At 41.2% G+C, this 27506-nt stretch overlaps 1 protein-coding gene across 7 annotated transcripts in view; it reads left to right on the forward strand.

The window, feature by feature from the left end:
* LOC118109359 (septin-7) overlaps window positions 1-27506 on the forward strand; it is a 48678-nt gene that overhangs the window by 5272 nt on the left and 15900 nt on the right. For 4 of the 7 annotated variants that reach the window (XM_035156422.2, XM_035156423.2, XM_035156425.2 and 1 more), the window contains exons 2-5: window positions 212-311; window positions 19196-19302; window positions 24538-24638; window positions 25204-25338. In XM_035156422.2, the coding sequence (XP_035012313.1) occupies window positions 212-311; window positions 19196-19302; window positions 24538-24638; window positions 25204-25338 (443 nt within the window). The remainder of the gene's footprint in view (window positions 1-211; window positions 312-19195; window positions 19303-24537; window positions 24639-25203; window positions 25339-27506) is intronic. The other 3 variants (XM_035156424.2, XM_035156426.2, XM_035156428.2) reach the window with 1 other exon arrangement.

Genomic DNA, 27506 nt, shown 5'->3' on the forward strand with positions numbered 1-27506 from the left:
AGCTAGTTTTTTATTACTTTGTATTTGTACACACACGTATAAAAATACCGTAGTCCCAGTTTTGTGTGTGTTTGCATGTGTTGATAAGGGCCCATCTAATGTGCCACTACAGGCCCATATTCTGTTAAAGATAAAACATTTTAGACAGTGTGATGCTTTGTTATTCCTGCTTTAATACAAAGTGTGTTTGTCTGTGTGTGTTTTCCTTCAGCAGCGGAACCTTGAGGGCTATGTGGGCTTCGCCAATCTCCCCAACCAGGTGTATAGGAAGTCGGTCAAAAGAGGTTTTGAGTTTACATTGATGGTTGTCGGTAAGTTGGAATAATCGTGTGTGTGTGTGTGTGTGTGTGTGTGTGTGTGTGCGTGTGTGTGTGTGTGTGTGTGTGTGTGTGTGTGTGTGTGTGTGTGTGTGTGTGTGTGTGTGTGTGTGTGTGTGTGTGTGTGCGTGTGCGTGTGCGTGTCATCAGCGCAGGTAAAGCATGTGTGGAATCTTGAGCTCTCAGCTGCTCCGGATGATGAGCTGACAATTTAAAAAGCACTCTCTGCAGAGCTGTGTGGTCCAGCATGGCTTTTTCAACATGTGCATTGTGTTGATCTGTGACTAAGAATGAAGAATGTGTGCATGTGAGCATATTTCTTGTAAGAGCTGGATCCCAGTTTCCCATGGGAGTTTCCTTTCTGTAGCCTCAGGATGCACAGTGACATCTGTGTGTTTTGGATTATTTGATTTGGAGAGTGAATTGCAGGATGTTGGTTCAAGTGTGAATGAGCTTGGATGCAGAATGTGGTTAACGGCATTACAGAGGGAGGGAAGTGGACAGAGGGGTGGAGGAACCATGGGTTTTGCAGTCTATACAGACACACACATACCCACACACAAATTATAGCAGTGTTGTAATGACATATTGAACCATGCTCTGTGTGAAAGGGCCCTCTAATGAGCAGATATGGATTGTGTGGAGAAAGTCCTGTGGAGCTGTTCAGCCATCAAACTTGACTTAGTTATACTGAGTCGCTTCCTGTGCTCACAATATGGAGTGGAGTAAGTGTGCACTGTGCAGTTTTTTGTTTAAAAACATGAAATAATGATAGAAATAAGATCATCATATGACAAAGACTCACAGAGATGGAAGGACACAACGGCTTCTGTTACAACTGAACATCTGCAAAGACATGGACACAATTTACATGGTATTAATGAGTCAATATGTGTCCTCATCTGGATATGAAATTACCTTGATCAGAAGAAGAGATTTTGGTAATTTCACTCAGCCCCACCATTAAGCAAAAAAGTGAATTCAAACATAGTCAACATATAGTCAATAATTTCAATAACAAATCAATGACAAATAATAAGTCAATAACAAACATAGTCAATAGCTGTTTGGCCATATATTTTCTTTAATTTTTTTGTTGTGATGCGTTAGTAGGTGTATATCTGAACTTTGGACAGAGCCAGGCTAGCTCTTTCCCCCTGCTTCAAGTATTTATGCTAAGCTAGGCTAGCCATCTTTTGACTTCATTTCAGTCTTATATTACTATACTTTCCAATATGCTGCACCAATTCCTTTAAAACCCTAAATAAGAAGCGCTCGTCAGAAATATTGTGGATTGGGCATGTTGTCTGCTTTCTTTAAACTCAGTTGCAGTTACCAGTTAAATGTTTTAAGGTTATAAATCTAACTGTGTGTGTCATGTGGTGATCATGATCAGTTCAGTGAAAGGAGACAGACATTAACACAAAGAGGCGTCCAGCCTTTATTATCTCAGCCTGGGGTTTTTGCTTCCTGTTTAGTAAACAGCCACTGTCGACGAGTAGCAGGAGGGAGACAAAGACAGCAGAGTGATGGCTTGGGAAAGAACCAGAGAGAACCACAATCAACCAGATCCTCTTTCAATCGTTCGCACACATGGGCCCCTGTATCCGTCCCCCTAGCTCTCTTGGCTCCCAGATCACATACCCAAACTGATCAAAATTTCGCACATAACAAATGTGGAGAGTATAGCAGTGTGTTCACGACTCAACACAGAGCAACCTTGCAGATCAGGATCAGAGGGAAAGTTCTTCCCACTTGAGAATGTTCTTAAAATAAAATGTAAATTCATATTTGTGATATTAATAAATGAAAAAGCCAAAAAGGAAGTTAAAATATGTATATTCACATAATAAATAACGCAAATAAAAGCAATTTTATAGTTATTAATATATTCAAGTAAGTATTTTTAACGAGTTACATATAGCTGGGGCTGTTCACGCCTTAGCCCCAGCACATTTACCTATTCTAGACCTATGTCATCAGGGGACGCTCACACATAATTTTTTGTCTCATTCTTAATAATTCAAACAATGGGTTCAATATAAAGTAAAACTCTAATGATGTACTTTATCAAACCACACGCAGGTTCAGGAATGGTGAGGTAGGGAGGAAGAAAAGTAGGTCATTAAAAAGGAAATAACTTGCAGTGTTTGCTTTGACTTACATCGTGACAAGGGGTTGTTTAACTTTTGTTTTTGAACAAATTGACAGTCTAATCAAATTTTGAAAGCTCCTCATGTGTAAAATTGGATTCGGCAGACTTATAAACGTGTGCAATATCCTGTCCAATGCATCTATTAGGCAAGTGTTTTACTTTCTGCAGCAGCTAGTATGAGTGGGCACCAGGGTTCACATGACATACATTTCATCAGAGGGTGTAGGCCAGACTGCCCAGACTTGAGCATACCCCTCCAATTTTTGGTGCCCACAGAGAGATGTCCATTCCATTCCACACTGCCATTGTGCCACAGAGGCACCAACTGCACATTAACTCACATGCACAGACGTACATGTCTGCAAGGGACTACAATTGAGACTTCATAAATCATGTGAAGTCTCTACAGTTAAAATGATAAAATAGTAATTTACCATAGACTCTTATACTGTGTAATTTTAGAAAAAATAATAATGTCCTTTCTTCACTGTAAAACACAGAATCCAAATAAGGAGCTCATAAATATAACTATAATCATAAAACAATTAAATGGAGAGGTGACAGTAAAAAGGAAATACAGGTGTTTGTAAGATATTGAGCTCTGCTATATTTGGCATTGTTGCGAAGTGTGATCTCTCAGCAGAGCTCTGTGTTGTCTCTCTGTAGTTTTGGGACAGACAGATGGTGGAACATGAGAGGGCTGATGCCTGCAGGTAACTCACTCAATTTCCAACAGCGCAGCGGGAGGAAGGCAGTTCTGTAGCCACCACATTCAAATGTGATAATGTAACAACATAGGTTCTATTGAAGACTATAGAGAGAGCTTCTTCAAACACCCTCACCTGCCCCAGCCATGACTACATCACAAACTATTTTACATATGGGAGCATCACAACCCCCCTCTCTGCTTCCACCATAGTTCAGGGACAGGAGTGAAATGTGCATTTGGACTGCAGAACTAATGCGACCTGACTACATTTAGACTTGTTACAGAAAACATTTGTCAAGGCCTCTATTTCAGCATTCATTTGGCTAATGGACATTGTTGAGCAAGTATTCTGTCTTGGGTCTCACCTGAAAGAGTTGCTGTTGATAATTGTAAAAAAAACATGAAGGTTGATTTGCTGCAACAGCATCCTGGTCCTAAATGCACTTCAGAGCAATGATGTGACAAGAGCCCAGTAATAAGAAAGTAAGAGTAAATGTAGGGGAGAGAGAGAGGGCAGGAGACAGGGTAAGATGGAGACATATGACTGGTTGAAGTCGAGCACTAAAATGTCTTTAAGACATTTCAGATTAAGAGATTCTGTCCAGCTGTGCTGTGTGGAGGTAACTGTGTTGGTAGGCTCGCTTGCAATAAGACAGGGCACAGAATCTATCACCCCGGTGATCAATGCATGATACCTACATTTCTGTCTGACCGCAGACACAGGCTGTGTTTATAGGGCTGGCCACTTAGACTTAAATCTATTTAGTTTTGCTCACTTAAATAACAAAGATCTAATGACTACAATTTGCCTCAAACAAATGTAAATTTTCATTAGAAAACTACCGTATGACAAAAAAACTAATTTGTGAGGTGAAAATTAACATATTAGTGATTGGCTAATGATGCACATTGATGTTTCAGTAAAAGCTGAGATAGATAGTCTTTCATTTTGTATTTTTTACTGTGTGCCCACCCTCAACCCTGCTGTGCCAACATAGATGATGAACAGCCTCCACACCATTGGCTGTGTTGTGCTCCGATGTGGTTTATAGTGGTCACGTTGTTGGTTTTACATATTAAATCTATTGCCATGTGGAAGTCACAGTGATGTTAGTGTAATCGCACTGTGTTCACAAGTGCTTGTCTTGCAAATGTGGAGCTCTGGACTCTCCACCAAGCAGCTCTGCATGTTTCTACCAGAAACTACTCTTCTGGTATTTTGTCTTTTCTTCCACCCATCCATCCAACTCTCAGCCCACCTCTTTCTGAGGGGGAAAAAGCTGCTTCCTGTCCCTTTGTCCAGCTGGCACATTGAATTGAGACTCCTGGAAAGATTAGCACGATCCAGCGCCAGTGCAGCAGAGGGTTGAATAGAGCTGAAAGTCGGATCAGATCTCAAGAGCGGAGAGGATAGGAGAGGGGAAGCGATGCTTCATTCTGAAGGCAAGCACTTCATCACAGCTGCCTCAGGAGGAGAGCGCATCAGACATCTCCTATGAGTCTGACCGTGCGAGCAGAGCTGGGTTTCACATGGGCCCTCACACTACAGCTAAACTAATAAGTCTGTCCCAAGTGTCACTGACTTGTAATAACTTACTGTACTTATTTCTGATTAGATTCCAGATCAAAATTTCTCAAATTTAAGTTTTTTTCTTCTCTGGCTTTTAATTTGTTCAACTGTATTTTGGAGGAATATCAATGTTTCTCGCTGTAAGGTATTGAAAACTACTACAACTAAAATTACTTTCACTTGCAGTAAATCTGTCTCTCCTAATCAATCTAATCTTCTAATTGTTTATATTGAAAATCACAGCAATTTCACAAGTCCCTACACCATAGCTCAAAGTGCTTAGCATAGTTTATTTTGTCTTGTTTTCTTTTTAGATACTCCAAGAGTATCTGGAGCAAGCAAATATGTAGTATTTTTAGCCGTGCTTGCAGTGTGGCTCTAGGGATGCTGATGTTGGTCTGTTGGCCCACCACGTTGATCCAGCCTGAAATATCTGTGCAGCTATACACACTTGTCCAGCCGTATGACTCTGGGGAGCCCACTGACCATGTAGCACCACCGTGAATTGGTATTTGTTATTCTTTGACGAAATGTCAGTTACTGTAACTATAACATTTTTGATGGATAGCCTGGAAATTTGGTTCCTACTAGTGGTGGAACTCTGAGATTCTACTTACTAAACTAACCATACCTTACTAAACTCTTCTTTCACATACTGTTGATTAGGGCTGCATGATATATTGAAAATCTATCGTCATCGCGACATCAACGTGTGCAATACTTATCGCAAAAGACAGCTTGAACTGCAATAAATGGTGTTCCATGTGCCATGCGTTCACGCTCTGCATAATAATATATTTGGCCAATCAGATGGAGCCCTGCTGCCCTAGCTAATACATTGAAGATATTCAGATTTTCGATGGGTCTCTCTCACTCTCTCACTCTCTCACTCACACACACACACACACACACACACACACACACACACACACACACACACACACACACACACACACACACACACACACACACACACACACACACTGTAAACTCAGACTGGGTTAAAACAACAGGTTCTTGTACATTTAGTCGATGACGACTTTAAGTGGACTTAGTGGAGCTGTGCATGGCTCCCTGGGTGTCTGCCCCAGACTTGGTGGTGCTGTGACTGGGCTGTGCGCCCTCTCACTCGGGCTGTGGAGCTGTCCGTGGTCCCTGTGTCGGTAGCCAGGTGGAGGTTTTTTCAATAAAACCATGTTGTTGAAATGGAATGTTTGAAAAAACAAAAAAAATCTGTCTGCATAGACCACTTTCACACTGCGGAGATCCTCCGCAGTTTTTTCCAGAGGTGTGTGTGAACGCAAATGTGCGAGTGAGAACCTCCAGAGTTTCTTTGACTGGCGCCCTAGTATAAAGTCTGCAGATAGTCCGGAGGAGCCGCTGTGAGAACACAGCATGAGATCTTCTGCAAGATTTAGCTGCGAGCGAGTGGGGGGTTAATTACGCTGCTAATATGCTACAGACCCAAAAATGCAAAACAAAGGACCGACGATGGTGTCGATGTGGTATAAATAAAAAACACGTGATCTCTGCAGCAGAATTTATACATTATGTCCTGCCTCTGCCTGCTGCATCACCCCTCACCTGAATCCTCTGGAGGACTGTTGCTGCTGTGAATGCGTCTGAGCAGAGAATCTCCCGCTGCGTTGTGCATGTGTGAAAGTCAAACTGCGGAGAAAGTCTGGACCCAGTTCTTCGGAGTTCCTCCTCAGGTCATGTCTCAAAATGGCTATAGATTGCGTTTAAATGGACACAAATATTCTGATACCAACCGGATTAACCCAATAGTCTGAAAAAAATCCTGCCTTGTAAACTGCATTTGCTGATTTCCTTAACCTGAATAAATAATAAAATCATACTCGGAATAAGCAATAATCCACTAGTAGTCGCATTATGTAAATATATGCAACACAGATATATGGCAGTTACCAACTGCTTGATGGCACATGCTCTGGGTGTAAACAAGATGGAAAAGTAAAAAGGTAAAAAAATGTAAATAGCTTTTGCAAAATTAGAAAGAAAACACCCTACATGGTATACAGTAGCATCGTACATTAAACTATTTCAGGTTGGGATTTTAAAACTGGAACAGGCATATGACATAGTAAAAGGCCTAGTGAAGACCTGTGAATGAAGCAGCCAATAATGTGGATGATCTTAAATCACTTTTCTACTCCAGTAGTAGTCTATTTATCTGCCACACTGATACGTGTGTGGGATTGTTAGACTGTCTCCTGCTGTCCGTCCTGTTATTGATGCACTCCTCTAGGCTTGTGAGCAGTGAGCAGTGTGTGTGTGCATGTGCGCAGATAAGATGGTCTGACAGGCTTAGGATTGACCGCCTTGCCTACTGACCTTGCAGAAGGGAGTGAGTGAAGGAAGGCTTTGGTCTCGTTAATCTGCGGGTTTAACCAAATGCGTTAATACACACCGAGCACACGTTCACTGTTTCAACAGCTGACCTGTATGTGTGAAAACTGTCTCTCTCCTTTTTCCTCCCATCTACTTCCATGACTCTTATTTCCATCTCTTATCATAAAGCTTCACCCAGCTGCTGTCCCCGTTTCACCATTTGATCTGTAACAAAAGGAAAAAACGGTCCTGAAAAGAACAAACTGTGGTTGAAAACAGCCCAGACACAGTCAGAACTGCCATGTAGAGATTGGTGGCCAACTATACTTCCTTATTTAGATTTTTAGTTCTCTTAAAATGCATATGCCTGTGTTTGGCTCTCCTCATATTGCTGAACAGAGCCCTACTCAACACTTGACATCTGATGGTTAAAGGTCGCAGACTGTGGTTTCTAAGTGCCCACAGAAATATCTTGTTTTGAGAAGAGCAGTTTTGTTTTCTTTACAACTTTGTTTCCTTGAAGGCCTTTCAGGATCTAAAACTGCTCACTTTTTTAGCTATAAATTATATGACTGTACCACCTCCCAGCATATTTTTTGAACTTCTAGGGTGAGGCACTAACACCAAAATTTAGGGTGATAATTCTGTAATTTATCATATGGAATAGTTGTCTGCAAAATCTTAAATTGATAAATTCGCTATTTTTAAAAGATGCTTATTCTCAAATATATCAGTGGAACTAACTTCCTCCATTGACTTTTCTCGCAAAAAAAGACTGGGCAATTAACCGAAAAGATATCGAAACTGCTAATGTAGGTCAATTTGGTTAATACTTTCCCCAATGGGAACATTCATAAACTGTCCGCTACGTTAATTTTGCATCTGATCACGATCCGGTGGAGGGTGTGTGGGGAGGCTGGCATAAAATCATTGTTCATTAATCGTAATCAAGGTCAAAGTTTGAAATAATCGTGATATTGATTTGAAGTCGTATCGCACAGCCCTAAATTCAAGCTGTTTTTAATTCCCAAAGGATTGGCAACACAAAATTCCTTTTCGTATATTTGTAAAAGTACAACATGCACCTGAGATGCATTAAGTACATATTGAGATCTTATTAGCCAAACCACCTACAGAAGTGGTCAGGGACCCATTCTGACCACATTAAACATTCGTGTAAATTGTGTCGTCAATCCACATACAAGAACTATGTGGACAGAAATTATTATCACACACTACTGTTCCAAACTGTTCCAAGTTAGCAACAGCCATATAAGCCAGTAAACACAGGAAGGAGTCCTCTCCTCAGTTCTCACATTATTCAAGGCCCTTGTGGATGGAGTGAGGACTCGACCAATCGAAAAGGAAGAACACACAATAACACAGCTTTCATGGTGGCTGCCATATGGGGCGGCTGTGGCTAAGGGGTAGAGCGGTTGTCCTCCAAACAGAAGATAGGCATTTCGAGTCCTTCCCATCTGTATGTCCTTGGGCAAGTTGCTTAACCCTGAATTGCCCCTCATAGACAAAAAGTGCTTCTAATTGATGTACTGTATGAATGGGTGAATGGCAAACCGTACTGTAAAGCGCTTTGAGTGGTCAGCAAGACTAGAAGAGCTCTATATAAATACAGACTATTTACCATATTGTTAAATTCTTCTTCTTTTGTCTGTTTGCAATTCTATTTCATCTACTAATGTTTTTTATGACTATGCGTAGAGCAAGAGTATCATTAAAGAAATAAAAGGCTGATTTAATAATTTAGTATCAATTTAGGATCTATTTCTTTTTCGTCATGTGTGTCCGTGTGTGCATACTTATTAAGATTCAAATCCATAGAAGCATAAAGGCTGGCACTGGTATGAGCAACACAGCCAACTAATATAATTGACAATGGGGGTGTCAGATTTACAGTGTATGAATGTTCAAGTATTGACAATGGCCAAGGACACCATGGCATTGGGGGGCCCCCAATTAAAATTCTGCTAAGGGCCCCATTAAGGCTATGGGCGGCTCTGGTTAACAGGGGCTGCATACAATTTCAGATGTTTTACTGGGACACAACATTTTAATTACATAGATTCAACAAACTTCACTGTCACCGAAGTATTTAATTCGAGTTAAAAAACTGTCAAAACTTTTTTTACTTTTTACTTTACTTGAAAATGTTAACATGCTCTAATGTTTAGGACAAACATCCCTTTCTGAGTACATTGCTGCAGTTTACCTTGTGTTTGTTAGATTCACTCAAGAGTTCATGAGACAAGTATTTAAACACATTAAAAAAAGCCCAACTGCATCCGTATGGCTTTTTAACTTTGCAGACCTTTAACATTCACTAAAAAAACTTATAATACACTAGAGAAGAGTAAAACTTAAAAAGCACAACATGTCTGCTTTGAGAAACTATTTCACCATTAAAAAAAATATTTTGATTGTGTTGTGTTTGTTGTGTTGGTAACATCTTTCACTTCCACCCTGTGCCCTAAATGACTATTCTTTCAATATGCAACTTTGCTTGAGTGGGTAAAATCCGCTGCTCAAGTGAAGTGCACACTGTTAGTCAGGGGCTTAAACTGTTGAAATTATAGGCTCAGCAAGTTCAAGAGTAATTCTAAACTGTAGATCAGTTACATTAAAAAAAAACAGCATTCATCTCCTATATTCAGCAAAAACATAATGAATTTCCAGATGATTGGCTTTACAGCAACAGCATTTCTGGTTCACAACTGGGATCATTAAGATTATACACCTTTCAGCCAGGTTTGACTTCAGTAACTGTGACTATACAGTTGGAGCTACAGTCAAGTGATTTGTTTTTCTGTACAAAAACCCTGCAACTTTCCGACACAGAGCCCATCATAATGAATCACTACTTGTGGCTGCTACTGCTACTTGTGGCTTGTCGCTAAGCAAAAGTTACATAGTGTTGCTTCAAGCACTTGATCATATGATTCAAAATGTAACGACTTAAATCATTTGGTTCCTCATTCCTTGGTGCAATTAAGGGAACACTTAGTGAAAAGCTGTGTGCAACTGGACTAGTTAAAAATAGGGATTAGTAAGCTAAAAAACATAAAGGAACACAAGGTGATTTATTCAAAGAAAACTTTGCTAAAACCAATGCTTAAAACTAAATGCAAATAGTTTGTTATGCTTGGTTGGTGAGATGGGTTCATTAAAAAATCTTTTTAAACTTGATTACACACCAAATAATCAGTTTCATACATACTTGCAAACAAAAAGTTATTTAAAAGGATAAAGGCTGCAGAGAATCTCCACCCTCCTTCAAAATACAACAGGTTTTGAAAAATTGCAATGGAATTATTTTTTAAATATAACAGATAGTGTACGTAAAATCTGGCATGGCAAATAATAATAATATACTCACTATTAAGAAAAAAGTGAAGAAGAATTATTTCTTTATAATTATTATTCTCCACATAGTCTGATATGGATGTGCGATAATATTCCCTATCTACCCAGGGAATGTCTCAGCAACTGCAAAGAGGAACTGGAGATGTGGAGAAGGACTTGTGGGTTATGTGGAAAAAGAATGAATGGATGAATGGGCTGTTAAACTATGTTACATTGCACAGGTGTTGCTTTTACTGTGTCCACACCCTGTATAATGCAGTATGAGCTACACACAGCTGTGCTATGTGGTCCTAAACTACTTGGCTGGCTATTCTTACAGGCTGTGCACAGTTTCTCATCTGGTGTATTCCAGGAGCATCACATTTAGGAATGAAAAGGCAAAGACAACGTCTCTTTGACAACCACAAAGTTCTCTAAGGTTTCTGAGTCATCAACACGTTGTGGATTCTCATTACTGCAATATTGTCTTGGTTTCATTATTGTTTTCATCCCTGGATACATCCTTTTTTGACAGGAAGCCTGTTGGATTTGGGCAATTCAATGTTCATCATAAAGAACACCAAAACATGTACTAAGAAAAGTCTTGTGTCTCCAGAAATACATTTTCCTACCTAATCAGCTGAAAGTTACAGAATGATGTCACTGTCTCAAGGTCAGTGTTTTGCTGTCTGATAACCATCCAGGATGTGTGGTCAGTTCAGTTTGTGTTCATGGTCCAATGTGTAGGATTTGTCTTTCACATACAGTAGTTTAGTGTGTTCCACCGCGTGGTAAATGGTCTTTTTATGTAGCTTTATGTTGCGCTTTTCTAATCTTGACCACCCAAAGTGCTTTACTGTACAGTTTGCCATTCCCCGTTCACATGCACATTCATACAGTGCATCTATATAAAGTGTTTTTTCTATCATACGCACATCTCTCACACACAGAGGTCACACGGCACAGAGGTCAGGGGCAATTTGGGGTTCCGTATCTTGCCCAAGGACACTTTGGCATGAATCTGTCCATGGTAGAGTCCACGCTTCGTCATTATTACAGGACAGCAGCCTGTTTACAAACCTACTTCACAAAGATGCCTCATCGCCTCTAGGCACAACAGGCCGCCAAGTGTTTATATGTGTGCAGCAATGGTGGTCATACATGCTCGGTCAGGCTCCCTCTCTTTTCTCAGCTTTCATCCGTTCTCTTTTCTGCTCCCATTCTGTGCGTCTCTATTTTGAGACGCACATGTCTGCCGTGACCCAGCACGTGCCGATTCTGTCAGTTTTAGTCTCAGGCTTGGTTGATCGCAGCAGAACACTCACTCTCTAATTTAAAAAAACCAGAGGGAAGTGGGTTGTGTCCCTCCAAGGCTCCTGTAGCCAGCCCATGTGGACCACCCCAGTCAGACTGGGTGCTGACACAGTTTATTTTGGATTCGGAGTCTCTAGTAGACTCCGCTGGACTTGCAGATCCTTATCTTTCCTAAAGCACTGACCTTTGCCCCCCCAGTTTAAGCCAGTTCCATTTAGCCTCAACAATGGAGAATTATCTTTTCCAGCAGTCTGGGGTTCAGTTAACACAATGTCCCTCACATTCACCATTGGTCTGTTGCTCTCCACTGTTTGCCTGTATGTTCCCCAGATGTGTCATTTTGCACTTTGTGGTTCAGGCTTCACACATCTGTTAGGTGTGAGTGAGTGTGTGAGTGTATGAGTGTGTGTGTGTGCGCTTGCTTGCTTGCTTGCTAGGTGGAGTCCTGTCAGGATGCGAGGGGGGCCAGCTGCTGCCTCAGGGCTGAGAGGGAGGAATGTGAGGAATCCCATGGGAAACCCACTTTGACCATTTGTAGGTTTTTCTGTCTCTCACGGTCCAGCTTGAAGTGTGTGTGTGTGTGTGTGTGTGTGTGTGTGTGTGTGTGTGTGTGTGTGTGTGTGTGTGTGTGTGTGTGTGTGTGTGTGTGTGTGTGTGTGTGTGTGTGTGTGTGTGTGTGTGTGTGTGTGTGTGTGTGTGTGTGTGTGTGTGTGTGTGTGTGAAAAAACAGCATCAATGAACACATCAGAGTACGACCGTTGAACCTAGTTAATAAATGGTGTAATAAACTCTACACTGCAAGACAAGCAAGAAAAAATGTATCTATTAATCATCAAGTCATGATTGAGAGTCACCTCACACCACCCTCATGTGCATTTTGTCATGTTTTCTTTAAAAACCCTGGTCTCCATGTCATAACCTTGGGTTTTGACAGCGTTAGGAAGCATCAGATACAGACAAAGAAAAGAAACAGTTTCTGCTGAGAGTGCTATCAGTCTGTCACCAGAGCCGAGAGTATCAGGGCAGCCAGCAGATGATTGTCCTGCTTCCTGGCATTTCCATCTGGTACCATCAGCTGTCTCTGCTTTCATCAGTTACGTTTGTGGTTTGGTCATTTTAAAACCAGATTTGGTTGGAAAGTTTACAGCCTGCCACAATGCTGCTTCTGCAGTGCTCTGTGTTCTTTCAGGCAGCTATAGAAAGTGTTGCCTTCCCGGCTGATGCATCAGCTCAAACATTGTTAGATGATAGCCCGACCATCAAGTCAATTCATGTCAACTTTATATATAAGGCATATTTTAAATCAACCAAAGTTTAACCAAAGAGCTGTACATTAAACTATAATAAAGAGAAGTCAAATAGATAAACGCCAGTTTAACCATAGCTTTGTCTTGGAAGGCCTGCTATATTCTAATTTGTCCAGACAGTTTCATAATGACCCAATTTCTTTTTGCACATCTCATGATTACATAAAAAAGTTCATGTAGTGTTCTGAAAGAGCTGTGCAGTTGCTCTGTGGATATTTATCTACGCAGTCTCTTGTTGAGACTCACGTTGGAGAATATTTGCCCAAATTCTGTCAATTACTGTCAGTAAGAGTCAAGTATATAATATAACACATAAATGAACAAAAGAAGAAGACAAACATCAGGAGATGTATGAATAATCAGTCAACTACAGAACTTACAGCAAGGACCGAGAAGTAGGACAAAATGAAATGTGGTTGGAGGCAGACTGACTCAGAGAAGGAGCCGTGGAGAAAGTGAGGAAGAGGAGCAGCAGGGATGAAGGGGTGGACTATCCATCACTGACGTTTCGGTCATTAGTCTGTTTACAGAGCACTGGCCCTGTGCTTTCACTTAACATGTAGAACCAATATTTAATTAAAGCATAATGATTCACAGCTTTTCACTGCATTTCATTTAGTTAAGTCTTGACTGGTTTCCTCGTTACTTTCACAAATGTCAGTTAAAAGTGCTGCATCCTGGCCATTCCTACATTGACTTTATTTATACTCATACCAAGGATCAACCTTTATCAACAAGCACACAATAAATCATCATGTTTTGGTGTGGAGAATGGGTTGATATTTTCTCTGTACACATTCAAGGCAAGTGCAATTGATATCCGCTATCTGCAACATTGATCTAAACATATTGGCATTGGCCTTAAAGCCAATACTATTAGAACCCCAGGGAGTTTGAATGTTATGCAGAGATTGGCTTACAATGCATCACTGCTATGTTTGTGATTACAGTATTTAAAGGGGACATAGCATGCAAATTCCACTTTGTTAGTGCTTCTACAGGTTAATGTGGGTATCTGGCATGTCTACCAACCCAAAAACTCTGGGAAAAAACCACTCGCGCGTTTTGTTATGGTTCCTCTAAGTCAGAAACGTCATGCTTGAGTGACTGGAATGAGCTTCCTGTGTATTGTGTCGTCACAATACACTGGAAGTCTCCCTACATGGCCTTGGCCCACCCCCCACCTCATCCCCCCCGCCCCCCCACACTCGTTACGCCGGTTTACACCGGACGCGAAGCGCCGCACAGCGCAGCGCAGCGCCGTTCTCAGCCGCCAGCCGCTCTGTTCACACGGGACGAGCATTTCTCCGCTGGTCAGCCCCATAGACTGTATATATAAGGTCAGCCCGCGATTCTGCTTTCTCCGCTTGTTGTTGTACCCGTTGAATGTCGGGGTTCGGGGGTAAATGATGGTCTTCATAGCCCCCCACCCCTCTTTCTCTCTCTGTCTGTCTGCTTGTGTGCTTGTAGTGGATGGGCAGAGGGGGACATTTAATTATGTGATTGGGAAAATTAAAACTCCAGGACAACAGAAGGGGAATACAAAGTATGGGATGCATATTTGATAATTTATATCATATAAAATATGTAATTTATATCGTTTAAAATCATGGGGGGGAGGGGGGAGCTGGCTCACTAGCATTTAAAGGAACAGGCACTCAAAACAGGTCACTCTGTGGAGGGCTGTTTTAGACAGGGTAAAAAGGGTGCTGTTTTAAATGATCCTTGTGGTATTTTGACCAAAGTATGTTACAGACATTTCATTAAGACCCCAAGGAACCATATCAACTTGTGGTAAAATGGGCATGCTATGTCCCCTTTAAGAGACCTGTTAAATTCATTCAGAAGAGCCAGTGTGTTGTGTAGGGGGTAGATACTGAACCCTGAATGGCCCGTCATAGAGAAAAATAGATGCACTGTATGAATGTGTGTGAATAACCTGTACTGTCAAGACTAGAAAAGCCCTTTATAAATACAGACCATTTACCATTTGTTTGTTGAGTTTTGGAATGACCGATGTCAGTATCACATCGGCACCACTGACAAGAATGGAAAGGTTTGCTTTAGCAAGAGCACGGAGGGGGGCTGTCACAGGAAGAGGAACTAAAACCTTTGACCCACGACTTTCTGTCCAGAAATTAGACTGAGACCCAAGCTTTGACACAGATTAAATCACCTGGTGAGTTTAAAAATATACAGATGGGCCATAGCTTTCTCGATAAACAGGTGGTGTGGAGTAAAAGGATAAGTTGCTTTACACCCAGTTGGCTGAGACACGTTCAGAATGACACAGGCATCTCCGGAGCGTTTAGGTGCCGAGTGGTTCAGCATGTAGAGGCAGTAACATGTTTATTCTGCTGCACTTTGATGTAGATCTCTCTCAAAGATACAGATAATGGCACACTGTAAGATAACTACAAACAAGCCTAATGTGGAACTGATAACTGACAACCTACAAACACCCTGTTTGGAATTGATCTCAGTCTACTCTGCTTGGTTGCAAGAAAGACTATGGATACAGACTGTCTGCTGTCGGGAGAATGGAGAATTGCCTTCAGAGTTAAACCGCAGTTTGCCTTTCACACATGCACAATGAAGCGGGAGGTTCTATGTACAGAGAAACCATGTGTACAAGTGAATACTAATGTTGTTTCACATCTAAGTTTGAAGAGAATCACTTTCACCATATTCAATTTATAACACTGTTTGTCTACGTTATTCTTCTTTTTCCAAAAAGACACTGTTTCAGAGATCACTTCAGATACTGCAACAAACTGTTAGCTTGCTAACTAGCTAGCATACTCACTCACCAAAGGAGCCAAGTCTATGACACTGTGTGATACCATACAAGCAGGTGAAACAGATGAATTTCATTAACTGTAGTTCAGATCCACTGTGACCATCACACTGAAACAAACTTGGAAAGTCATTATAATGTTATCAGCAGTTTGCCAGGATTACTGCAGATGTTTCGGCGAGCCACACGGTCACAGTGACTGGTTGTTGTTCCTGTTAATCCATCACACCTGTTAAACAGATATCGGACAAGCTAAAGTGGAGTATCCCGCTCAAACCTAAGTGTGACTGGGGTCATTGTTGGATTAGTTTCACTTCATTTCCTGGTGTTTGTTTCGTCATGGTAGCATCAGTAGGTAGTAACACATAGCTGCCAAATGGCAGTGCTAACCGCAGGAGCAGAGACAAACACACCGGAGCCCCTCCGCGCTTTCATACATCGGTGCTATTTCATCATGGAACTTTGTGTGTGTGTGCGTGCATGATATTTTGGTCATTGTATGTTGTAGGTTCTGGCCAGTGGCGAAAAATGTTTAAATGCATTTACTTAAGTACTGTGCTGTACAGTTTTGAGGCACTTAAGAATTTCCACTCCTCTACATTTTGGAAGGACATATTTATTTGACGGTCTTGGTTACAAGTTACTTTTAAGATGAACATTCAACACTATGGTTAAGGTAACAGGCTTTTAAAATACAACATATTCAAAAAGTGTTTATCACCATTATTCCTATCATATATATATATATAAAGAGAATATCAGGGTCAGAGGCAGATACTGGAGTGGTCTTCGCAGAATGTGGGTTGGAAAAAAGTGCACACACAGACAGACCAGCTGAATGTCAGGCAGACCAGTGCGACCAGTGAAAATGTTTTGTCATACTTTTTAAGTTACATGGCTGCAGGGGCCACAGAGTGTGTTCATAACTCACAAAGGGACAGAACATCATCCATAACTGTGCAAACAAACTGGGGACAGACCGATGGGTTAAGAGAGTGTGAAGACTAGAATCCAGCCGGCCGTCACACCATGTCAGTATGTCCTGTGGACAGAGTGAATGAAACCGTTCCCCTGCAGATGTACCCTCCCTGCAGGTGGCTGATTTGAAGAAAATCACATTATGTTTTCAGGTTGTTTGATGTACTTCCCGTTCTTGTGAATGAGTTATTTCAAGAATGCCTTGAGGGAATCCTTTGGCACAAACATTCATTTGGACACGGGGATTAACTCATATGATTTTGATAGCCAAAGGTCAAATGTCATGTTTTTGGCATCTTTATGATGGTATTTCTTTGGGGAATTTGACCAGTTGTCAATTGGACTCAAAGACTAATTGATTAGATTCCGGTGGTCCTATGAGTCTGGAAAGAAAATGTATGTAGACTGAAATTTTACTGGTTGGTAGAGGCATACAACCGTACAGCGGTAATTCCAGTTATCCTGACTTCTGATTTAAGGGTTTAAATTTTATTTTATTTCCGACATGTTTCGTTGAATTGGCATTTTACTCCACACTAACCAGTTACGGCAGAACAAGTCAATCTGGAGCACTTTAAGGAGCCCCAGATATGGCACATCAGTTTGCCAGCTCTTGGATTTCTGGAAAATCACAAATCAATTTAGAATTACTGGAGCATCTGATGATCATTTGAATATGGAAAACCTCCAGCTTTCTACTCTAAGGCTCACAGATGCTCTATGATAAGAGCAACAGAGCTTTGCAGCATTCCACACGTTGTTTTTATTTGTCGAAAGCAGGAGGATTTCTTTGAGTGCAGTAGTGTCTCTGTCTGTTTGCAACACTGATATTCAGAGTCAAAGATATATGATATATATAATGTATATACTGTTACACACTAACTGTCACTTCAAGGTTAAATTAGTTTTATTTTAAAAACAGCTTAACTGTAACAGGGAATTAACAGTTTAAATTACTGATAGAGGAAGTGTGGGGTTACTGCCCCAGCAATGCTGTTTCAAAGTTCAAGCTCACCTGTTAGAGCTGCCGCCTCAACCCGCAGAGGCCCTGGTTAGATTCCAACCCGCAGCCATGTATGCATGTCCTCACCCATTCCTTTTCTATCCCCCTTTCACAAGCTTACTCTGTCCTATCTATCAAAGGCGATAACTAAAAATAAAATAAAAAAAGTTAGAGCCAAAACCATTGTCAAAAAATCACATCTATGGTATATATTTAGAATCAAATGAAAGCCAAAATGCCTAATATTTGCCTGCTCCAGCTTATTAAATGTCCCATGATTTTAGAGAGGGTTTGACAAACATAGCATTTTCTTAGCCATTTTAAACTAAAAATCTATTAATTGAGTTCAAAGAAAATGAACAGGTCAATAGATAACAAACCCCTTAACTCTATGTGTCTACCTTTCAGGATCATAGTCCAATATCTTTAAGTACTATTAGGGAAACCAAAAAAACATTATTGTCTTTTAATTTGAAAACATTAAGTGGGAGCTTTTGGACTAAAGTTCTGAAACATTGGTATGTGGTCATTCAATAGTTTCTGATGGACATTATCCTCAGTCAATACTTGCTCAGTTTCCTGGTTTTACACAGTTTTTTTAGAGGTTCATCTATCTAAAAAGTGCTGCTTTGTCTCTTCTGTCACTGCAACTTACTGGAAAACCATGATGCTTCCAAGTCCAGTAGTAGTGGCTGAGAGTGGTGCTGAGGTCTTTTTAGGACAGGCAGGCCTCCTTCCCTCCACCCAAACTCTCTTCCAATGCACTTTTTTCACGAGACACGAGCCACTGGCTACCCCATTAATCACAGCATTGTTTGTGTGTGTGTGTGTGCGCGTGTGCATTGTTTATAGATGTGTGCTTTGTCAAGTTAATGTTAACTGTGTGTTTGTGTGGCTGCTCTTTGCATCTTAATGGCAGTAGGGAATGGAAAGTTGGCACAGTAAGGAGAGAAACAGTAAGATTTATGTTATAAGGGAAGCATTGAGTGAGAGGGATAGAAAGAGAGTGGATGAATGGGGATGGTGCGCAGGAGGGGGAGAGGAAATGTTTTATTCCCTCTATCTGAAAGCTTTTCTTGCTGGCAGCCGAGCTCCTGGCCTTTTTCCTTTTTCAGACAATTAATCAACTCTATTTCCCAGCTTCAGCCCCATCCCCCCCCAGGCCCTGTGTGTGTAAGAATGTGTGTATGATTGGCGTCTATACTTCTCAACTCTCATAGCTTTTTTCACAAAATGGAGAAAGCATTGCATTTATAATCTTACCCACTAATCTTACCCAAATATATATATAAACAGACATATATACTGTTGTTAAATCCACTGTCTGTGTCCTTAGGTGAGTCTGGTCTTGGGAAATCAACACTCATCAACTCACTGTTCCTGACTGACCTGTACTCTAAGGACTACCCTGGGCCATCCCAGCGCATTAAGAAGACTGTGCAGGTGAGCTTATTCAATCTTTAGCTCTACTGTGGCTTCATTCGTGTATGTGTGAAGAGAATGAGAGATGGAGGGACATAGAGGGAAAAAGCAAGGCCACAGGGCCTGGTTTTGTCCTTTTATGGTCATGACAAACTGAGGAGGAGGCTACATCTGGAGCAGCAGAAGACAGAGGGAGGGACGAGAAGCAATTTGGGAAAACCATAAAGGACTGTGAAAGAGAAAGGAAGAGAAGGAGTAAAAAAAGAAAGAAACCACTCTGTGGCGGGAGCAAAGGGTTGAGGGTAAAGGAGCGTTGAAGCCAGGAGCAAATGCAGGAAGGATGCAGGTAGAAGATAAAGTGCGTGTTTATGTGTTAGAGAGAGAGAGATGTGACAGTGGAGAGACAAAGAAAAACAAGGAGTAGTGGTTTGAGAAGGTCAGTAGTAGGGCAAGAATGTTCTCATGAAACGCAACCAGCACCCCCACACACACAGTTAGGTACACAATATTTGTAGACCACCACAATGCATTTGAAACATAACCATAATGATTTAATTGAAGTATAGATTTCCAGTTTGAGTTTCTTATCAAACACACGACCGAATGAATTGATGAGCTGGTGTACCTGTCTCTCACTAACCGACCTGTTTGTGCTATCACTGTGTAAAGTGAGTCTTCATAAGCCGGAGAGGCATACACCTTTAAAATTCAACGTTTCTCTGTTGTTGTTTGCCTGACACAGGGCATCAGGAGGGACTCTGGTTGTCCAGTGTGTTTCTCTGGTTACTTAAAATACCGGCATCAAATGGTTAAACGGTTGTGGTTATAAGAAGTGACAGTGATGTGATTTGAAACGGTTCAAAAGTAGTCAGCTGGAAATGTCGAGGATTTCTAGTATTATTTGCAAATAATACACTCTGTAGACCTTCATCATAAAACTATGGCGAGACATTGCCAAAGCTTTTGAAGGAGTTTGGAAACACCGTGACTTCATAGAGTTGGTCGTCCACCCAAACGAAATAACTAGACAAGAAGGTTCTAAGTCAGGGAGGTGACCAAGAACCCAATGGTCACTCAAAGGACAGTGTTGACATCTGTGTACCTGCTAATTCGTTGTTTCCTTGCAGACAGTGGTACCAACTAAGCATGAGCTCCACTATACTACAATAGTTCCAATTTCCCATGAGGTGAAAAGATGGATCTCCTCATCAGCTAGACCTTTTAAGATGGACGTTTCTCACCACCTGGCTAATACCATGCTTATGGTGAAGCATAGTGGTGGCAGCATCACATTATGGGGCTTTTCTCAGTGGCAGGGATGGGTAAGACTATTCAGAACTGAGGGAAGATTGAACACAAAATACAGAGTTTTTAAAGAAAACCTGCTCTTCAAGGAAGAAAGAGATAAGGCAAAGCTTGCAGACATTTAACCAAGAGGACTTAAAGCTGCATTTATAGGTTTTAATTAAGTACTTTTATTTGTGTTGGATTTTAGTTTTAGTTTTTTAATAAGTTAGTCTTTGACTATTTTATTGTGGATTACTAAGTGTAAATTGATGGTTATGGATCTTCTGTCAAGCAAAGTAACTCCCATGAACAACTGATAAAAACCATGAGACAGTTGAAAGTCAGAGGAAAATATTTTAAGTTGACCATTACTAAAATTTTGCCTATATGTTTTTGTCACAACAAAAATTCTGCAAGAATCAATTTCTTCATTCAGCATTCATGCTCTCACTAGATCAATTCATGAGTGGTCATTTTTATGGCTACTGGGCAGTGATGTATGGTTCTGTACCCTGGTACAGTGGAAGCTGTGAAGGCACATCAGGTGATGCCCCTGTATCTTTTGCATCTCCACTTAACAGCACTTCTGTTGTGTTCCAGTCTAGGCAGCAGCACGTTGCTGAATGCACTCTGTTTGGGCGAGACTGAAAACATTAAGATCCTTTTGCTTCAGACTCCTTTTCGGTCCGTCGCTCACATTAAACCTCATGTGAACCCCACAGGCACAACACGGGTATAAACGCTCTCCTGCATGTAACAGTTAGCATGTGAAAGTTTGTTTGCCATGGGTGCTGTGGTCTGAGGCTGAGGCGGAGAGACGAGGTCAGAGTATTTATATTCCAGAACAATCTTGTGTTGTGTCGCTCACTCACATTCCCCCAGATCAGATTTCTTTTAAATGATAGTGTTGAGACTGACGGCATTCTTGAGGTTTTCTCTCAATCTGTTTTCCTTCACAGAAACAGTGGAAATAGCAGAGTTGGTTTTGAGATTGGATGACATGTCATGCACAGACACTTACAGTACAAACGCACTCTTTTAACACACATGCTGGATGCACAATTAAGTTCAGATATGTCAAGGAACTGTGGTGGATGATATATTTGTATATGCTCAGCTGTAAAGTCAGACAGATTATCTCAAGGTTTGTGGAAGCTGAAGAATGTTTGTGTTAGAGTGAGAGGGCTGTAGTTTGAGTTAAAGGGGATCCTAAAATAACTAGATGGCCTTGTGAAAGTATGAGGCAAAGTGTGGGACGAGTGAACGAGCTGCAGGAAATACTGGATCTGTGCGAAACTGTGTGATGAGTTAGAGTGGTTCTGTCTGCTTTCACTGTTTCAAGCCACAAGCAGAAATCCATCATCATGTTATTTTCAATATATCATATGTAGGGCTGTCAAACAATTAAAATTGATTAATTAATGGTGATTAATGGTGATTAATCACCATTTCTAAATGCCCGATAAATCACCATTTTCTATGTATATTGTTGTGGGAACGGAGAGATAAACGACAGAAGGCGGATATATACATTTAACTTTTGTTTTTTTATTGATGACAAGCCCAAATGATGGCGTTATTAAGATTGAAAAATAAAATAAATCTAAAACATACCACACCATAATTAAATTTGGCTGTCTCTTTGCCCTGCATCTGAGCAAACATAGGATGATGTTATTTAGAAAATGATTTAGGTGACAAACGTCCGGTCATGTGTTTGGTTCTGAATCGATGGTGTCCGATCATGTCTGCGTGTCGCTCTGCTCATTTTAACACGAGTCCTGACTGTGAGCGTCTCGTGTTGTACTGAGCACAAAATGTTGACGAGTCATTTTCATGATGTTTAAATGCAGCCTCATAAACTCTGGAGCGAATCAAACAAGCACTAAGTTACTTCATGTATTGATCAGGTCCTGATAACTAGTGATGAGTGTTTATTAGTTCAAGTGAGAGCAGAGTGGAGGAGGAAACAGAAACTCCAGCTCTGTACAAACCAACTGCAGCTTCTGCTCTGATCATGACACAGCGGCGCTGATCACTGAGCAGCTGAGACCAGAGAAACTCTGAGAGCTCTGATCTCACTGCGTGTGTCGCTCTGAGCGAATGAGTTGGGACGGGTATGGGTACATGGAGCGGGTCATTCTGTGCATGCGTTACAAAAATTAATGGCCCTAATCATATGTATATATGGATCTTTAATTACTGGCACTGTCTTTTATCAGTAGCAGTCTTCCATGACGATCCAGAGATCGCTGCATATTTTGCAACAGCATTCATGTTATATTTGACAATTTTGGTCACAACCTTATAGTTTTCTAAAATATTTAATGGTTAAATGTATAAAAGATATTCACTGGCACTAGATGTCCCGATAAAGCACCATCATCTTAGACTAAAACTAATGCTTCGTCGGGCACACCTCTGGCCTACCTTTAGCCACAACTCCACCCTCAGGTGCACAGTGACAAACTTTTAGTACTTGGTGCGCTATCTTGCAACACTCCAAAAGTTGTTTCAAGTACACTGTTAGTGTCTTTGTGAGTTTCAGACCAGTACAGTTGTCATTTTCCCGTCCAGTGCCATCGTTCTTTAAGTAGAAAATGCACTTCTGCCCGTATGAGCACCCATGGTATTTTTTGAGCATTGATATATTGAGGCAGTTCAAACCTGTTCTGAATTCAGTAGTGCAGAACAGTAACATTATTCAGTATCAAGATAGTAATATGTTCCTATAAGAAGGTGCACAAGGAACGTACACTCTTATTGTTACACATTGATGATCTGTTTAAAAGTGATACAATTTCCTCTGTAGAGGAAAGTTCACTCTTACAACCTGACAAATCTGCCAAGGTGTAGCAGGCTTTTACAGTGAAGGGGAGGTGGCACTCTTTATTACTTTATTGCATGCCATGCCCCAAATCACACCCAGGATTAGTTAGTCGGTATTTAAACTCCACTGTTACCGACAGTTTAGTTCTCTGCATCAATTCTGTCCATGTTCAGTTTTAATTACTTTTACAGCACACATTCTCATGCATAAATCATAAACCAAGTTTTGAGATTAACTGTAGTTTAGCACATCTTAAAGCATTAGACAGAAATGCAATAGACTTTAAGGCCAGAGATTTACTTGCTGTTTAAACACTCGTTCGCGTAGACAACCGGCGTAGACAACCGGCGTAGACAACGTAGTTGTTCACTTACTTGCCGATGTACTACGCATGTTACCGTAGGATACCACTAGAGGGCACACCAGAGAAATCAGACTGTATAGAACTTCTGGATTTGCATGATGTAAACAATAAACATGGCAAATCTCTCTTAATTTCTGAGGACGTGCACGACCGATGCTCCAAATGGACGCAGGGTACGCGAGGCAGCCATCATGCTTACACGTACGTGCAGTTAACAGCAAGTATATTTCCAGCTTTAGCTTTCAACCTTTAAAGGTCACTGCAGCAGGGCCTTTCCTTCAAACACAACTTGGTACTTCAACTCCCTCATGCCAGTTCTAGGGTTTGTTTCCATGAAGGGTTACACTTAATGATTGAATGCATACCCAGTGATGGATGGATACCATCTCCTCACTGGATATTTACTATTCACACTGAATTTTTGCTGCTTAGAGGAAGGAAATATTGTCTGAATCCTCCCACATACAACCAGCAGATAATGGTTTCAGTGGATCTCCCAGCAGGTTGTGTGGGTGCAGAGTGATGATGTCACATAATTAAACATGCAAGCCAACGTGTGTGGGCCCGTTTGTGTTGCCAAATTGTATTCTAAAGTGTATTTCCAAAGTGCTGGGTCAATCATAGAAGGATTATCAGAATGTCTCAACAACTAGGATCCGAGTATGACATAGGCTTCCATACAGATTCAGAAGGTAGAGGCTGTGACATGAATTTATGTTTTTCAACAAGGCAGGGCACAAATATACTTAAATCTGTGGCTGTTGCTGTGATTTAGGTGGAGCAATCCAAAGTTCTGATCAAGGAAGGAGGGGTCCAGCTGACACTCACCATTGTGGATACACCAGGCTTCGGAGATGCAGTGGATAACAGTAACTGGTGAGTAGATTTCATGCCTCAACGCTGGTGCCAGGCAGTGGCTGGAGGCATGTCCGTCTGTCCACATGTCTGTCCGTCCGTCCACATGTCTGTCCTTCCTATTCTTGTGAACAGGATATCTCAAGAACGCCTTGAGAGGATCTCTCCAAATTTGGTACAAACTCATGGTCTCAAGGTTTAACTGATAAGATTTTGGAGGTCAGCATTCAAGGTCACTGTGACCCTTGTGAACATGATATTTCTGCAACACCTCAAAGGGATCCTTTCAAATTTTCAAATTCAATTTGTTGGTCAAAGATCATTGCAAAATTAGGCTTTTGGTCTTGTGAATGCAATATCAAAAGAACACTAAAGGATTTTTCTATTAAATTTGGTACAAATGCTCAGTTGGAGTCACAGATTAACTAATTAGATTTGGATGGTCAAGGTCACAGTGGCCTCATATTATTATGAATGCAATTTGTAAGGAACACCTGAAGGAACTGAAATTACATTGGTTGTCAGAGGCATCAGTCTGATCAGTTTTTTTGATCTTCCTCTTCTTCGTCTCCTTCTATCTTCCCAGTTGGCAGCCTGTAATAAACTACATCGACAGTAAGTGTGAGGACTTCCTGAATGCAGAATCGAGGGTAAACCGCAGATCCATGCCAGACAACAGAGTCCACTGCTGCCTTTATTTCATTGCACCCTCTGGACATGGGTAGGTACTGCATGTGATGAAAGTGCAATTGGATGAGATTTATGTAATAGGGACTGAGTAAAAAATAAAATAATCTAAGTAGGGCACTTACTCTAACCAATAAGCCGTCAGTGTTCGTGTCGTGATGTTCATCGTTGTGTCACACCTCTTATAATAGCCCTGATGAATGAGGGTTAATGCATTAACACCTAGTCAATGCCTTATTATGTTGAATCAGATGTGATAAGTTCTGTAAATAGTTGTGACAAATGTATTTAAACTCTCCGTTCTGTCTCCAGTGCTTCGGTTGCCCTCATCATCATGTTATAAAGTTTTTATGTTGTGTAGAAGACACTTGTTTGTAATCATGGGTTATCTAAATTTGTTCTGGGTAAGTTGAAGTCACAACACTGTCCCAGTGACTGTGCTGATGCAGCGTTAAAGTCTGTGGAAAACCTGCAGACCCTTAGCCATGTCTTTAGTTCGCTTGACTCTTTCTGCCGTTCCACTCAGCTCCTTCTCTTTGCAGCACATATAGTGTCTGTGCCATAGATGAGGAGGCTGGCAGCCAGTGTTTGTGACCCACAAAGGTTATATAACCCACTTCTGCTCATGCTCAGTAGAGTTCTGCTCTCCGTCACTGAATCACCCAGTCAGTGAGAGTGAAGGCAACTAACAGAGGAAAGCATCTCCTCTCAGACAGACTCTCTCTGTCCTCTGACACCCTGCAGTGTCTGTCACACTTTAAAATGTGGATCTATGTTTCCACATTGACATAATCTTTTGTACAAGGAGTTTTCTCTCTCCACAGTAGCCCAGTGTTTGCTCGTTGTGGTAACTGTTGGGTTACACTATAATATAGTATGGTCTTGACCTTAAAGTGTCAAGTGCCTTGAGTAATGCATGTTGTGATTTGGCCCTTTACAAATAACATTTAATTTAAATCTTTAATCACTTGTGTTGTTTTTCTGTCATTATACAGTCCAAATTTCCATTATACCTACTAAACATTTACATGTTAACACTGTCATTGTGAGGCATGTGAGTGTCCTGATTTTGCAGTGTTTGTTAATATTTATTTGACAGCAGTCAGTTCAGACTTGTTCCATAGTGGAAGTTTGAAGGGGATACTACAGGTCTGAGCCTCACTGCCGTCGTGACTGTTGCGTATAAATCCCAATCCAACGGCCGAATGGTCTGGATTCATACTACATGAGCGCATACGCCCCGGACATCATGTCCTCAGTTCTACTTCCAACTCGTTCCTCTACTCTATATAGTATAAGTATATAGTTTCTAAGCATTTGGTTCATCCCTTTGTTTCTCCTGCAACAGCTGCAGTTTAACAGTTTGCATGTTGCAGACTTCAAATGTCACGGACATGTGGCTGTAAAACTTAGAACTCTGGCATCAGCCATAAAGGTATGTTTCCAAGCTTTGCTTTGAAAAGATGGGAGAGGTTCCAACAGTGAGTCTTTCTCTCACTGCTGCTTCAAATATATCACTGTCAGTGAACAGATGATTTATCATTTTACACTGAAAGGAATAATATTTCAAGATCACAGAAGTGCCTTGACATTTGGTAACTTCTCAGGTCCTCAAGTCTGACCCGCCACAGACCAGAGACTCTGACTCTATCTGGGGCCACGGTCACTCCAGCCCTGCCCTTATGCTGCAACACCCACTGACCTGAGCCTGTAGTAGCTCATTCACACACACTTTCTGTGTCCCTGTGAACTAGTGAACCACTGAACAGCTGTTTCTTGCCCTCTTTGTTTTTCTGCATTCCTGGGATGAGTAACTCTCATCCCCTTTATTAACACACATTACACACAGACATGCACACATGTTACAGAACCGTGTCCCCAACATAGCATGCATCCTTTGCATGCACATCAATTTATTTCATATCGGCACAACTGGATACCAGCACAGTTATATATTTATAGAGTTTTCTTCCATTGTGCTGCACATACTCACTCTCCCACTCACTGCCCACATTGGCAGAGAGCCCACCAAACTGCCTGACCAAAGCTCTCAGTCTCTGGCCACACAGTGGAATATCAGTCCAGCTGAGATGGAGAGCCCACCGTGGTATTACAAAGACAAACCCTCTTAAGCCATGTCACCACAGAAGAAGAACAAATAGGGCATAAAGTCAGTCACACTCTGTCTGCTTTATTGTGTCT

The sequence above is a fragment of the Hippoglossus stenolepis genome, chromosome 5, assembly GCF_022539355.2.
Source record: "Hippoglossus stenolepis isolate QCI-W04-F060 chromosome 5, HSTE1.2, whole genome shotgun sequence".
Taxonomy (NCBI): domain Eukaryota; kingdom Metazoa; phylum Chordata; class Actinopteri; order Pleuronectiformes; family Pleuronectidae; genus Hippoglossus; species Hippoglossus stenolepis.